General features: G+C 46.9%; 1 protein-coding gene across 1 annotated transcript; it reads left to right on the top strand.

Moving 5' to 3' along the window:
- Positions 1 to 863: 863 nt before the first annotated feature.
- LOC121440021 (GTPase IMAP family member 4-like) lies at positions 864 to 9,581 on the top strand. Its single transcript, XM_041640721.1, has 3 exons — positions 864 to 881; positions 4,753 to 4,822; positions 8,405 to 9,581. The coding sequence occupies exons 2-3, from the start codon at positions 4,765 to 4,767 to the stop codon at positions 9,334 to 9,336; spliced, it is 990 nt and encodes a 329-aa protein (XP_041496655.1). The 5' UTR covers positions 864 to 881; positions 4,753 to 4,764; the 3' UTR covers positions 9,337 to 9,581.
- The last annotated feature ends 4,156 nt before the right edge of the window (positions 9,582 to 13,737 follow it).

The following is a 13,737-nucleotide window of genomic DNA, read 5'->3' on the forward strand; positions in this document are numbered from 1 at the left end:
CTTCTGCTACACATGCGGGAGGGCTGCACAGAATTTGAAAGGAGACTAGTCCAAGTCGAAGAGGTTTGCATGGACCCTGAAGCACCCACCCAACAAGGGCTGTCCTGAATAAGAAGGGATAAAAGCAAAGTCACCCAAGAATCAGCCACGAAGTAGGCAGAATAGTAGAGAAAGGGAGAGAAGGAACAGATCAGACAGAGAGGCTAGTAGCAGGATGATCAGTTTTATTGTTAGAGAACTTTATAAATTCATGTAATGTGTTTTGGTCAGTTCCACCCCAGTCTCCCCTCTAATTCCTTCTCTAGCCCTCTCCTTTCCCTCCCAGCGTTGTGTCCCCTCTCCCCACAGTGAAATGGCCTTGTCATACCGAGCAAGTGCTGTTTCCTGCAGAAGCCCGCTGCCTCCAATCTTTCCAACCCCTTTTCTGAAGTTCTCCCTGGGCCTGGAGGGGAGGAGGTATGATAGAGAGGTCCCGCTGAAATCCAGTCACACAGTGAATTATCTGAAGTATAAATTATCTAAACACCCCAATTAAAAGTAGATTCTACTATTTGCTAGTGGCAAGGAGCCCCTCACTCCCGCTAATTTGTAAATAGGTAAGCACACAGGAGAGTCAAGGTCACTGTCAGCCAAGCCACTGAAATGCTTTAGTTCTCATTTGATTTCTCCTATCTCGAGCATCCAGTAGCTACCAGCCGCCCTGGGTGCCTTGTTAGATGGCACAGAATGCCGGACTGTAGAGCTCTGCAGTGCCGCTGGGTAGATGGGTGGGTCCCTGTGTGCTCCTGTCTCCACACTTCCTCCCCCACGCTTCCTCTGAGGCTCTCTCTTCTGGGTTCAGCACTGCTGTAAAATCAGAGAAGGCCACAGGACCTTTCCAGGTAAGAATCGGGGTGCAGTGCAGGAGTGTTGAACTTGGTGAGGAGGGGGCTGCTCTGTTGGCCGTGTCTAGTAAAACCCCCGGCAGACCTGCTATTGGAAATTGTGCTTATTGGTCTGTGTTTCCTGCCTGCTAATTTTAGGCTGTAATCCGTTCTGAAGGCTGAGTCCTACAAATTCATGTATGCTTCAGGGTCCATTGCTGCAAAGGTACTTTCTTTATGGAGAAAGTGTTCTTTCACTGGTCAGAAACAATTTTAACTTGGCTCTTCCAGGAAGAGAATGAATGAATGAGCTTGGAGGGAGCAGGAGAAGAAAAGGTAGAGGTGGAGGATCCCTAACCGGCACAGCTTGGCGAGTGTCCTCCTCTAAGCTGGCACACAGGTCAGGGTCCTCACTGGCTGTTATCTTTTTCCTTGGGGAACCATTCTTTCCTGGGTTAACGGAAGACTTGAGCTCCCTGCAGGGAGGTCTAAGTTACACTCATTGGGGCCACAGTTCTGAAGCCAGTAGAGGATGTTTGCTCATAGCCCGAGGGAGGGGAACTTAGTCAATGAAATCAGCACCTACCAAAGCACAGGTCCTGGTTTTACATATGAACCCGGTCTAAATATTCCCCCGCCCCTCCCCCAGCCTCTGTCTCTCCTTGTTAATTGCCAGTACCAGCTCCATTAAGAGCTGAGTGTTTTCCCTTTCTAGTTTAGGAGAGGCTGTCTTCTATCCACCTCTTCAGACATAAAGAAATGAGTCTCTTTAAAAAAAAAAAATCATCTGGCTTTCTGTTTCACATCTGTAATTGATGGGTCTCTGTATGGAGACTCTCTCCTTAACAAAGAACATTCCAGCCTGTCCTGGACACAGTCGGCTCCGGAGTTCTCAACAACGTTCATGGGTAGTAGGTAGAAGAAGATTCAAAACGAGCTGGGTGTTTCTGCAGGTCTGTGTATTGGTTAACGAGGAAGGGACTGCTGCACACACAGGCCACCACCCGACAGAGGAAGGTAAAGAACCAAGACCGCCCTTTGTCCAGTGTTGTGCCTGTACCCAGGAAGTTTCCCGTCACAGCCTGAGAGGAGACAGCAGATGTTAGAGAACAATCTCATGCTCCCACCATGTCCTGACGGAGAAACACTCCTGAGCAGTGAGCACAGGCGACCTCGGGAGCTGGCAGCTTGGGTTGGTGCTGCTGCAGGAGAGGGGTTAGACAGGGCCCCTCAGGAAGCAGTGGGCTGGAGCAGTGCCCCAGGAAAGGGGGTTCCCACAAAGCCTAGGAGATGAGAGGACCCTGGCGCACAGGGAGGTCAGTGTCTTCAGAGAGGGATGATCACGCCGGGACCTCCGGGTCATTTCAGTAGCCCAAACCACCTTCTAAAGATGAACAAAAGTCACTAGGGAATTCAAGCAAGAAAAGTAAAATTCAAATCTATTTTTCCCTTAAAATATTTTTACTTTATGTGTATAAGTGTTTTGATTTCATGTATATGTACGTGTACATGTATGCATATGTGTACCATGTGCGGTCTGGTTCTCCAGGAGCTAGAAGGAGACATCAGATTATCTGAAACTGGACTTAGAGACAGTTTTGAGTGCCGTGTGGGTCTTGAAACTGATCCCTGGCTCTTTGTAAAAGCAGCAAGCGCTCTTAGCCCCTCAGCCACCTTCTTCCTCAGCTCCATGCGCTGCTAGAATAGAGTGCTCAAAGCATTGACAAAGTGAAAAGTAAAACACAAAGTTTAAAAGGTCTTTTGTTTGTTTTTTGAGACAGGGTTTCTCTGTGTAGCCCTGGCTGTCCTGGAACTTGTTCTATAGACCAGGCTGGCCTTGAACTCATAGAGATCTGCCTGCCTCTGCCTCTTGAGTGCTGGGACTTAAGGTGTGCACCACCACTGCCTGGCAGAACACTGAATCTTAACAGTAGACAATAAAGTAAGTTATACTGTCTCTTTTTCATAAAAAAAATTATCTGCACACAATCATAAAAAAGAAGTCCAGTCCCCTTTCCCCCCATGATGACGGTGCCTTGGGTCCCAGCTTCCTTAAGCCTGTTCTGCTTCCTGGGGTTTGGTTGGGACTTGAAGGGATTTGGGAACTTTCTCTGGACCAGCCTTCAGAGCACTAGGGCTGCTGTGGTGTCTGTCTGCTGTAGGCAGGGAGGTTTACTCGCCGTGAGACTGAGGAAACAAGCCTTTGTTCTGAATGTCGCTGAGGAATTTAGAGTAAAGTTTCACCAGCGTTCTTTTGGCTCAGACATCAGCATTAGTACTGGAATGCTGGAGGGCTTACAGGGAATCCACCCTTATCTGAGTCCCTTTGCTGCTGCCTAAAATGACCAGATCCCACCCCGTGACATGTGGGTGCTTTACCGAGTCCTCTGCTTTCTTACATTATCAGGGATATGCAGAAGCATGTATTAAAAAATGGACCTATTTTGAAAAAAAAAAAAAGTCCAGTTACACCAAAGCGTGGAAGTGATTATTTATGGGGTACTAGAACTTGGAGAGGTTTGAGCTTCTTTTCTGCTTATTTCCTGTTTTCACATGACAAGAAAGATGTTAATTCTCCATCCAGACAGGACAACATAGTTATGAGGGGAGATTGGGGTCTAGACAATGTATCTCTTTGATGCTGAGTGACTGTGGACCTAATAAAGCGGTTGACACTGAGTTACAACTGTTCTGTTGTGGGAAATGCGTGGCGTGAAGACACAACTGCCAGGCTTCAGGAGTGCAACAGGATCTTCTTGCTAGGGCGTCTGACCACCGCCTGTTACCCTGAAAACAAGCGGCAATAGATTTGATCCGCCTGAAGGTAGAGACAAAGAGACAAATGAGATTTATGAAAGGAGCATCAATAGGATTTGGGATTGGCTGATGCATGGCAGGAAGCAGAGGCTGTAATGGAGCCCATAGGCCAGCAAGAGCCTTTGGCTGTATGGTGATGTCATTCACCAAGGAGCCATCCCGGAGGTGGGGGGTAGTCAGGGCTTCTATCCTGGCCAGCCTTTATAAGAGATGTCCTTGAAAGAGCAAAGGCCACAATGAGAAGCAGAGGCAGATGTTTGCAATGCTGAAGGAACTCCTATAAAAGGCGCTACAGCACTCAACCGCTTGAGAGAGATCCCGAGCCAGGACAAGCGCAAGGAGGTGCTGCAAGTATTTAAGTTTGTGTAAGAAAAAGAACAGCCCGAAAATGGAGTGAGGTGAGGTCTGGGGTATGGAGCAGGAGAAATAAAAGTCTGGAGTTGAAAGACCCTCCAAGAGTGTCTTTCCTCTGGGGAGACCCTTCCCAAGGAACAGCGAGACCACTTGTACGGATGCAAACAGCAAGAGATTTATTCAGATACACAGGTACCTGGGGCGACAAAGTCTCTTAGAGGACTTGTGCACCTTTAGGTCGGGGTAATGGGTTTATATATGTTTTGGGGAGCAAAAAGCGCGGTACAGAAGCGAGAAGCATAGTTACAGGGTTTTCATTGGTCAGTTTGAATGTGGCCGAGTTCAGGTCGGGACAAGGTCTCTAGTTCCCGAGAATTCAGATATGGGCTGCCTTGGCTCTTATCTAGGGCAGACTTCACCGTTCCTCCCCGCCTGGGACAGACGGTGCCTAGCCATATTCTCAGTATTCCCGTTCCTCCCCCGGCCCAGCCACAGGTGTCTCTAGCTCGTTTTGGCAGCTTTTAAACTGTCCTTTGTTCAAACCCTGAATATTCAGTACAAGCCTTGTAAAATGGCGTTACCGGTGCTAAGTCGTTTAATAAGCTGGGTGGGGGGGGGGGGTCTTTCAGAGTTTATGGCCGAAAGTTCAGTGCTGGCTTCAGGAGATTGGGTTCCGAGTGTTCTTCAGAAAATGCCACGTCTGTTTCTTTATCTGCAGAGTCAAGTGACAATGGCAGCCCAGGACCATGGTGTGGGGTCCACAACCGGAAAGCCCAGGACCGGCTATGGTGAGAGGAGCTGGAGCGCTGAGGGGGTGTGGGGATGTGGGGGGTACGGGGGTGTGGGATGTGGGGGGTGCGGGGGTATGGGGATGTGGGGGCGTGGGTGTGTGGGGGCTGTGGGAGTGCGGGGACATGGGGGTGGGGGGCATGGAGAAGTGGGGAGGCAGGCACGGAGGTGGGCAGTCCCCCCTGCCCTGATGGTCAGTCCCCACTTGAGCAGGATAAAGCCATGCCAGCGGCTGCCCTCCTCTCCTCGTGCTCTCGCTCTCTTCATAGGATGACATCCATCTGGCTAAGCAGGAGAAGCCACAGGGCCTGTCAGTGGTCCTCACCTTGGCATAGCCCTCCCTTTCTTCTTTCTTTTTCTGTCTTTTGTTTGTTTGGACACAGACTCTCACACTGCGGGCCAGGCCAGCTGGGAGCGTGTGGCAGCCATCCTGCTCTTGTCTCCCTAGTGCCCAGTGACAGGTGTGAGTGGACCACCTCGCCTGACTTCAGCACAGCCTCTTACTTCCTCCTTCCTACAATGTGAACATGGCAGAGAGGCTGCCTGTGGCCTCTTTGGTTGTGGCTTCTCTGGTGATATCTCTGTCCTTTCCTAAAGGAGGATCAGGAGAAAACAATGTGGGGGCAATTGAACCCCATCTGGATCCCTGCTCCAGGTTCCTCATTTTCCAACTAACAAATAAATCAGTGTGTCACTGGGCACGCCCAGCTCCTCGCCCACCATATTCATTATGTCAGTTGAGATTCTGCTGTTTTATCAGACTACCTTACAGGGTAGTACCTTCAAATATCACCCATTTCTTTGGCTCCAGATGCTGGGAGTCAGTCAGGCATTCCTGGGGTCTGAATCACACCTATTAAGGTTGGGTACTCACTCATGTACTTATGACACACTAGTGGTTCCCTATCAGAGTCCCGGTAGGCTCACAGATGTGTTACTTATGTACTTATGACACACTAGTGGTTCCCCATCAGAGTCCCGGTAGGCTCACAGATGTGTTACTTATGTACTTATGACACACTAGAGGTTCCCCATCAGAGTCCCGGTAGGCTCACAGATGCACCTTGGCAAGCTACTGTTCCTGTCAGGGTGTTGGCAGACTCACAGGTGTGTGCACTTCAGGGCTGAAACTCCCCCCATCCACACACACACTGCTGCTGCTTTTCAAGAAACATTTATGTGACTTCAGGTACATAAGTACATAAAACAGTTTACAAATCAAAGATAAGAAATTTGAAATAAATTTTTGATACACACAGACAGACATATAATTTACCATTTCTTAAAGATTAAAAAATATTTTTTTCTGTCCATGTAGTAAGGGGTTTCAGTTAGATAGGATGAATACATTCTGGAAACCTGTTACATAGCATAGTGAACATACTTAATACTGAATTTTATAGTTGATAAGACAGTAGATTTTAAGTGTTCTCACCACAAAACATAGTTCTGTGAGCAATGGAGATGGTCAGTATTATAACCCTTTAAAGCATTCATCGTACACTATGACTACGTACAAGTTGGGTTTAACAATGAGTCCTTGGCAACACTGAAGAAGTGTATGGCATGCTCAAAGAAGGTAAATAGAAAATCTAAAGTTAATGAATGTATTGTTGTTTTTCTTCAACTTCAAAAAAAAAGCATAGCTGCACACTAGTTTGCGTGTTTTGCTTATGTGAGTGTGACTGAATATTTGCTGCTGCAGGATAGAGCATCTCGGACATTTTCCAGGGTCGACTGGTATTTTAGTTTTACAGTAATCAGCTGTAAGAATGCCACTCACTAAGTACACAATACAAAGTGGCAATAGTCTCAAATCTGAGCCAAAATGCTTTGGTCAGCGGTTATTGGTGCTGCATGGTATGAGCGAGGCCAAGTATTGGTGGTGTTTGGTCAGAACCATGGTTGTCGTTTCACCATAAAACACAGGGAAGGCGGTGAGAGACATTACAGGTTCACTAAACCTTTGATCTTGAAATGAGTTTTAGTTGCTGTGTATTCAGAATCCTTTACTGTTGTTAGCTTTTCCTCCTGCTTCTCATGTTCAGTCTTGTGGCCCCACATGGGGTCACGACCTGTAGTTCAAAAGCTTTGGGTGGTGAACTAGCTCTTGGGCAAGCCAGGATGGTGGGGTCTCATTCGGCTGCTGCTGTCCAGCAAGCTAGTCCAGGTGTCTTCACACGGCGGCTGCAGAGGAGTCAAAGGAGCAGGCAGCCCATGGTGCTTAAAGGCTCTTGGGACTTTTGATGCCGGTCCTCCAGAGTCAGAGCGTGTCATCGTGTCCTCCAGAGCCAGTCCCACTGGCTACATTTTACTGGGAAGTGTAGAACATCTCCGTCCCAGAGAGGAGGGATTCAGAGATGGGAAGGACTGGGGCAAGCATTGCAGTCCAACCATGGCTCATCTCCACAGGACCAACAGTGGCCAATCAGGGCACAGGAGCTACGACTGGGACCTTTTCCCATTCTTCCTTCCTATGGCCAAAGAACCAAAGCCTACAATAACTTTTCAAATGGGGGTCTCCGCTGAGCAGCTAAATGAATACTAGCGGGAGCTGCCCTCACGTCTTCTCCTAGGTCGCCTCAGGCAGTATTCTCAGCCGTATTATTTCTTCATCATGGGATTCTGGTTTCCAAACATGGGGAACTATCTTTATTCTCCTGAGTCTTTATTTTATTTTTATTTGTATTCATCTATTTATTTTATATCCCAGTTGCAACCTTCCTCATCCTCCCCTCCCAGCTCCTCACCCCCTTCCTGTCCCTTCCTGCTGCCCACCCCCAATCTCCTCCTCTTCCATCTCCATCCAGGAAAGGGTGGGTCTCCCATGAGCATCAACAAAACATGGCATATCAGGTTGCAGTAAGACTAAGTACCTCCCCATGTATTAAGGCTGGGCAAGGTGGCCCAGTATGAGGAGTAGGGTCCCAAAAGCCTGTAAAAGAGTCAGAGACGGTCCCTGTTTCCACTGTTAGAGGAGTCTCACAGGAAAACCAAGTTACACAGCTGATATATATATATATATATATATATATATATATATATATATATATATCACTAAGTACACATAGGGCCTGGGTCAGTATGAAGAGCTATCTTAAAACTTGTACATCACCCCTACTTGGCTCTCGGCTGTAAGGAGAACAAGTAATTTTTAAATATAAATCAGAAAGAAGACATTCTTCTCGGCAGATGCCCCAAACTCATCCTTTGTGTTCTGCGCTGGATTCCGTTAGTGGGGGTCGTTGTTGGAAGCAGCTCACAGTTCTCTTCTGAAACTTTTATTTCCTCCTCTGGGGGCTTAGAAGCCACAAAGGGTCAGAAGGAAGAGCTCAAAAGAATACTGAAAAGAAGCAGTGAAGAAAAGAGATCAAGGGAGATACCCGAACCTCTTTGTCAAGTCCTTCAAGATGGCCTTTTAGACCCAGGGATTGTTTGTAGACCCTGGGAGGGCAGAGATGGCAGCCAGGGGGAAAGCCCGCAAGCAGAGAAGCAGGAGAGTAGGCACTGGATGGTGGGACTGCCCGTTTAACTGTTGGGGACTGCGTCTAACACTTGGTTTTATTTCCTTCATGTTCTAGAGCTTGGAGACCAAGACCAGGAAAATTCCCAACTGAGAATTGTCTTACTGGGAAAAACGGGAGCAGGAAAGAGTGCAACAGGGAACAGCATCCTCGGGGAAAAGGTGTTTCATTCTGGCATTTGTGCAAAATCCATTACCAAGGTCTGTGAGAAAAGGGTGAGCACCTGGGGTGGGAGAGAGCTTGTTGTCGTGGATACGCCTGGTGTTTTTGACACTGAGGTACCAAATGTTGACACGCAAAAAGAGATCGCTCGCTGTGTTGCCCTGACCTCCCCAGGGCCCCATGCTCTGCTCCTGGTGGTCCCATTGGGGCGCTACACCGTGGAAGATCATAAGGCTACACAGAAGATTCTAAGCATGTATGGAAATGAGGCTAGAAAATTCATGATTCTCTTGCTCACCAGGAAGGATGACTTGGAAGACACCGATATCCGTGAGTACTTAAAGTCAGCTCCTGAAGGCATTCAAGAACTGATCCGTAAGTTCGAGGGTCGTTACTGTTTGTTCAACAACAGAGCATCAGGAGCTGAACAGGAGGACCAGAGGACACAGCTGTTGACCTTGGTCCAGCGCATGGTGATGGAAAATGGAGGAAGATGCTTTACCAACAAGATGTACGGAAGTGCCGAGAAAGAGATTCAGAAACAAACCCGGGAGAAGCAAGAGCTTTACAGACAGGAGTTGGAGAGAGAGCTAGCGCGGATAAGAGATGAGTATGAAGAGCAGATTAGAGACCTGAAAGATCAGCTGGAGAGGGAGAGGAGAAAGGCACAGATGGAGAGGGAGTTCACCAGAACAGAGGCTTACTACACAGAGAGACAGCAAAATGCTAGGAGGGAAGTGGAGAACCAAAACGCGATACTTGAAATGATCTTAAAAATATGGAAGCTTGCTTGCTTCATTATCAGTCAGTTTATGCAAGATGACTAAGACCTGGTCTGTAAGACTAGACCTCATCTGCTTTCTGCATTTGTTCCTGATAACCCTGCCCACCCCTCACTGTCCAAATGCTCTGCTTTCCGTCCTCCAGAACTAAGAGTAAAAGGCACCTTTGGCAGTTGGCAGATGTATAATTGACTCAGCAAAAAAACCCGACCAATCATCTAGTACAACTCAAATCAGATGTATTAATGCTCACCACTTTTGCGTTCTTCCTCAGAGAAAGTCACCCAGGAGCCCCCAGGAGATGACTGTAAGATGTTCCCATTCGTCCTCCTCTGGATTCTCAACTATAATCTTCATCTGCAGCTTCTATACACTGCTGCTCAGGTTTTTGACAAGTCTTCTATGTTCTACTAGAAGGTCAATTCTTTGCATGAGGTAATCTTTAGGTGGAAATAGATGACCGTGCAGTTCTCAGTGAGTGTCAGTTTGTTTCGTTACAAACTCAAGTTGTTCCCTATCCACCCTTTGATGGCAAAGCAAATCTTATAAGTCAACTAACTCAGGATGAACACAAATTAGCAATTTAATAGATGACACTGCAGTGTTCGGTATGTCAGGTGTGCCTCTAGAAGCTCTCTGTCAACCTTCTAACCAGTTTGGTGAAGTCAGTTCTCTCCTTGAGAATTGATCTGATTGGTCCAACCCCTCCCCGTACCCCAATACATCCAGCTTGTATTGCTTCTGACCAGCCCAGCTAATTTTCTTATTGTTTTTATAATAAACTTTTCTATTGCTTCATCCTTGTTCAGAATTGGAGTCTGTTTTGTCCTGGAGAACAGTGCTGCTGTAATAGCAGTGATGAATTTTGTTTTATTGGTAGAATTTTTAGGTACCCTTTTAAAACCAGACTTACTCTATCCCTTTGACACCTCCTTGTTTCCTTAAGCATGTGGGTGCATGTGCGTATGTGTGTGAGTGTGTATGTGTGCGTGCATGTTTGTGCAGGTGCATGTGCGTATATGTGTGAGTGTGTATGTGTGCGTGCATGTTTGTGCAGGTGCAGGTGCATATATGTGTGTGAGTGTGTATGTGTGCGTGCATGTTTGTGCAGGTGCAGGTGCAGGTGCATATATGTGTGTGAGTGTGTATGTGTGCGTGCATGTTTGTGCAGGTGCAGGTGCATATATGTGTGTGAGTGTGTATGTGTGCGTGCATGTTTGTGCAGGTGCAGGTGCAGGTGCATATATGTGTGTGAGTGTGTATGTGTGCGTGCATGTTTGTGCAGGTGCAGGTGCATATATGTGTGTGAGTGTGTATGTGTGCGTGCATGTTTGTGCAGGTGCAGGTGCAGGTGCATATATGTGTGTGAGTGTGTATGTGTGCGTGCATGTTTGTGCATGTACAGGTACATGTGCGTATATGTGTGTGAGTGTGTATGTGTGCGTGCATGTTTGTGCAGGTGCAGGTGCAGGTGCATATATGTGTGTGAGTGTGTATGTGTGCGTGCATGTTTGTGCAGGTGCAGGTGCATATATGTGTGTGAGTGTGTATGTGTGCGTGCATGCATGTTTGTTCATGTACAAGTACATGTGCGTATATGTGTGTGAGTGTGTATGTGTGCGTGCATGTTTGTGCACGTGCAGGTACATGTGCATATGTGGAGGGTAGAGGGTGATCTCAGGCCTCACCCTCAGCGATGCCATCCACCTCCCTTGAGACAGTGCTTCCCACTGGCCTGGAGCTCACTGGCTAGGCTGTCCTGGCTGTCCTGAGGATGCTGTCACTGCCACCTCCCTAGCAAGTGCAGGCCACCACGTGCAACTTTTCACACAAGTTCTGGGAGTCAAACTCAGGTTCCCAAGCTTGTGAGACAAGTGCTGTCCTAGTCCCGTCCTCTTTTTGGCTCTGAAATCTTTGAGCCACGTTCTCAGTTCCTCACTGGTCAAACACCACGACTCTTTTGGACCTTTATTATGTTATGTACCTTAGATTTCTGAAGCCTGTGAGCTTTTCCTGCTACATAAGTGTCCCTCTCATATAGAGGTAGCAAGAATTATTTCCTTAGCCAGGCAGTGGTGGCGCACAACTTTAATCCCAGCACTCAGAAGGCAGAGGCAGGCAGAGCTCTGTGAGTTCAAAGCCAGTTGAGTTATCCTCACTTATTAGTTTCTAGGACTCCTCAGTGTTTGTCCCAACATTTCCCAGTGCTCACCTGTGACAGCTCACAGCTCACTTTGTTCTTCCTGAAAAGTTTTTGTGCCCCAATAAATCTCTCTGCCAATGCAGTAATCCAAATCAGACCAAATCAAACCGAATTAGAAAAAACCCAACTTTAATGGATACCAATGCTCCCCAGTGGCCTTCCAGCCCCCCAGACAGGAAATGGGAAAGGAAGACTGGAAAACCACGTGTTTGTCTAGACTGAGGCAACTCCCAGGGGAGGGGGCTTGGGATGGAACTTCCACCCCACTTTCCAGACTCTTCGGATAAACGGATGCAGGGGCTGGGGCGAAGCATTAACCCAAACACTCTCATATCTCAAAATTGGTTTCTCTGAGCTGCTTCCAGAAGCAGGTGACCATTTTAGAAGGTCAGTAGTCAAATGCAGAGAACAACTCACTGTGGTGTGCCCAGCGCTAACTGATACACCCACCCACAGCTCCTGTGTCCAGGGTTCAGGGAGCATCATGTAAGAGGGGTGGAAAGGGTGTAGAGGACCACAGTTTGCTGTTATAAACAACATAGCCACAAGCAACTCGGGGAGGAAATGGTTCATTTCATCTTAAAGTGTATAATCCATCATGAAGGGAGCCAGAACAGGGACTCCGGACTGAAGACTGGAGACAGGACCTGATGCAAAGGCCATGCAGGATTGCTGCTTACTTTCTTGCTGTCCATGGCTTGCTTAGCTTAACTTTTTAAATATAACCCGGGACCGCTTGTCCAAGAATGGCTGTGGCAGGCTTTCTTTTGGGCCACCAAGCCGCTCCTAAATCATGGCACGAAGACTTAACTATTTAATAAGCATGCTCAGCCTTATCTTACGCTTGTCCCACTAGCTCTTGTAACTTAATTTAACCGGCTTCTCTTCATCTATGTTTTGCCTCTGGGATTTTTACCTTCTTTCGTTCTGTATGTCCTACTCCGTGTCTGGCTGGCCCTAAGTGCGTCACTCTCTTTCTTCCTTGTTCTCTTCTCTCTCAAGCCTAGATTCTTCCTCCTATTTATTCTCTCTGCCTGTAGTGCCGATGTATCCCTCTATTGCCTAGCTATTGGCTCTTCATCTTTTTATTAGACCAATCAGGTGCTGTAGGCAGGCAAGGTAAAACAAATGCCACATATCTTTACATAGTCAAAAAAGTAGCATAAGTAAATGTAACACATTTTTGTCTAGTTAAAGTAATATCCACATCATAAACAAATGTAAAATACCTTTACATAGTTAAAGTAATATTCCACAACAGATAGCAAATAACACAGTGGGCTGAACCCTCCTATATCAGCCATTGATCAAGAAAATGCCCCCATAGACTGAGCTACAGGCCAGTCTGGAGCAGAATTTTTCCAGTTGAGGTTTCCTCTTCTAGTTGACTATAGCGTGTGTAAATTCACAAAGAAATGAAGTATATGCTCCTTTATTTATTCATCATGCCGAGTGTGTTAGTTAATATCACCATCATCATGAGTGGTGATAATAGTGGTGGTGTAAGGCTTATCTGTCTCCTTTGGGGGATGCCTCCAGAGCTCCCAGCTAAGCAAGAGTCTGGACTGTAGTAATACCAATTCCTCTGATATTTACCCTGTAGCACAGGGCTGATCTGCATTTTAGAATACTCACTTTCTTTTAACCTAAAGAGTACAAGGCGACAGAGTTTGTCTCTCTGCGTTTCTTTTTCCATGTATTGGTTATGTGAGGTAATATGTGAAGTAATATGTAAAGTGATGTTTTCCTGACATTTTCTACACATGCCTTGATCACATTCACACCTGCATGCTGCCTTCTCTTCTCTTTGCCCACCCTCTGCTCCCCTTCCCTTTTCCAAACATACCTGTTTCTGCCTCATTTTTCTTAAAACATTTTAGCTTCAATATTTGGGAGAAAACTTGCAATATTTGCTTTTCTGAGTCTGCTTTCTTTCCCTACAATTCCATCCACATTTATGCAAGTGACACAATTTCCTTCTTCTTTTCTATAATTCAGTCAACTCTATTTTGTTACATATTGTAGTAATAAGGGCTGCGGGGTTGCGTCCCCAGCACCCCGGCTGCCCTTATTACTACAAATGGTGCCCCACGTGATGAACTAAACCCACTTAAAAAACCTGAGAAGGCTTAAAAATAAGGGAGAGAGAGTTTAACACAGAGTTTTGCTGTTTGTTGGTGGCGTGCTGTAGAGAGATTTCCTGATTCGGCAACAGTAGCAGAAAAAACGCTGTGTCATTTTAA

This window comes from Microtus oregoni, unplaced genomic scaffold, assembly GCF_018167655.1.
Source record: "Microtus oregoni isolate MIOR12 unplaced genomic scaffold, Mior012 000064F_ref0000363, whole genome shotgun sequence".
Taxonomy (NCBI): domain Eukaryota; kingdom Metazoa; phylum Chordata; class Mammalia; order Rodentia; family Cricetidae; genus Microtus; species Microtus oregoni.

Bases quoted from the DNA above. Each gene is read 5' to 3' on its own strand.
- LOC121440021 (XM_041640721.1), top strand. From the start codon at position 4,765: ATGGCAGCCCAGGACCATGGTGTGGGGTCCACAACCGGAAAGCCCAGG. The intron at 4,823-8,404 runs GTGAGAGGAGCT...TTCATGTTCTAG, and splicing joins AAAGCCCAGGACCGGCTATG to AGCTTGGAGACCAAGACCAG.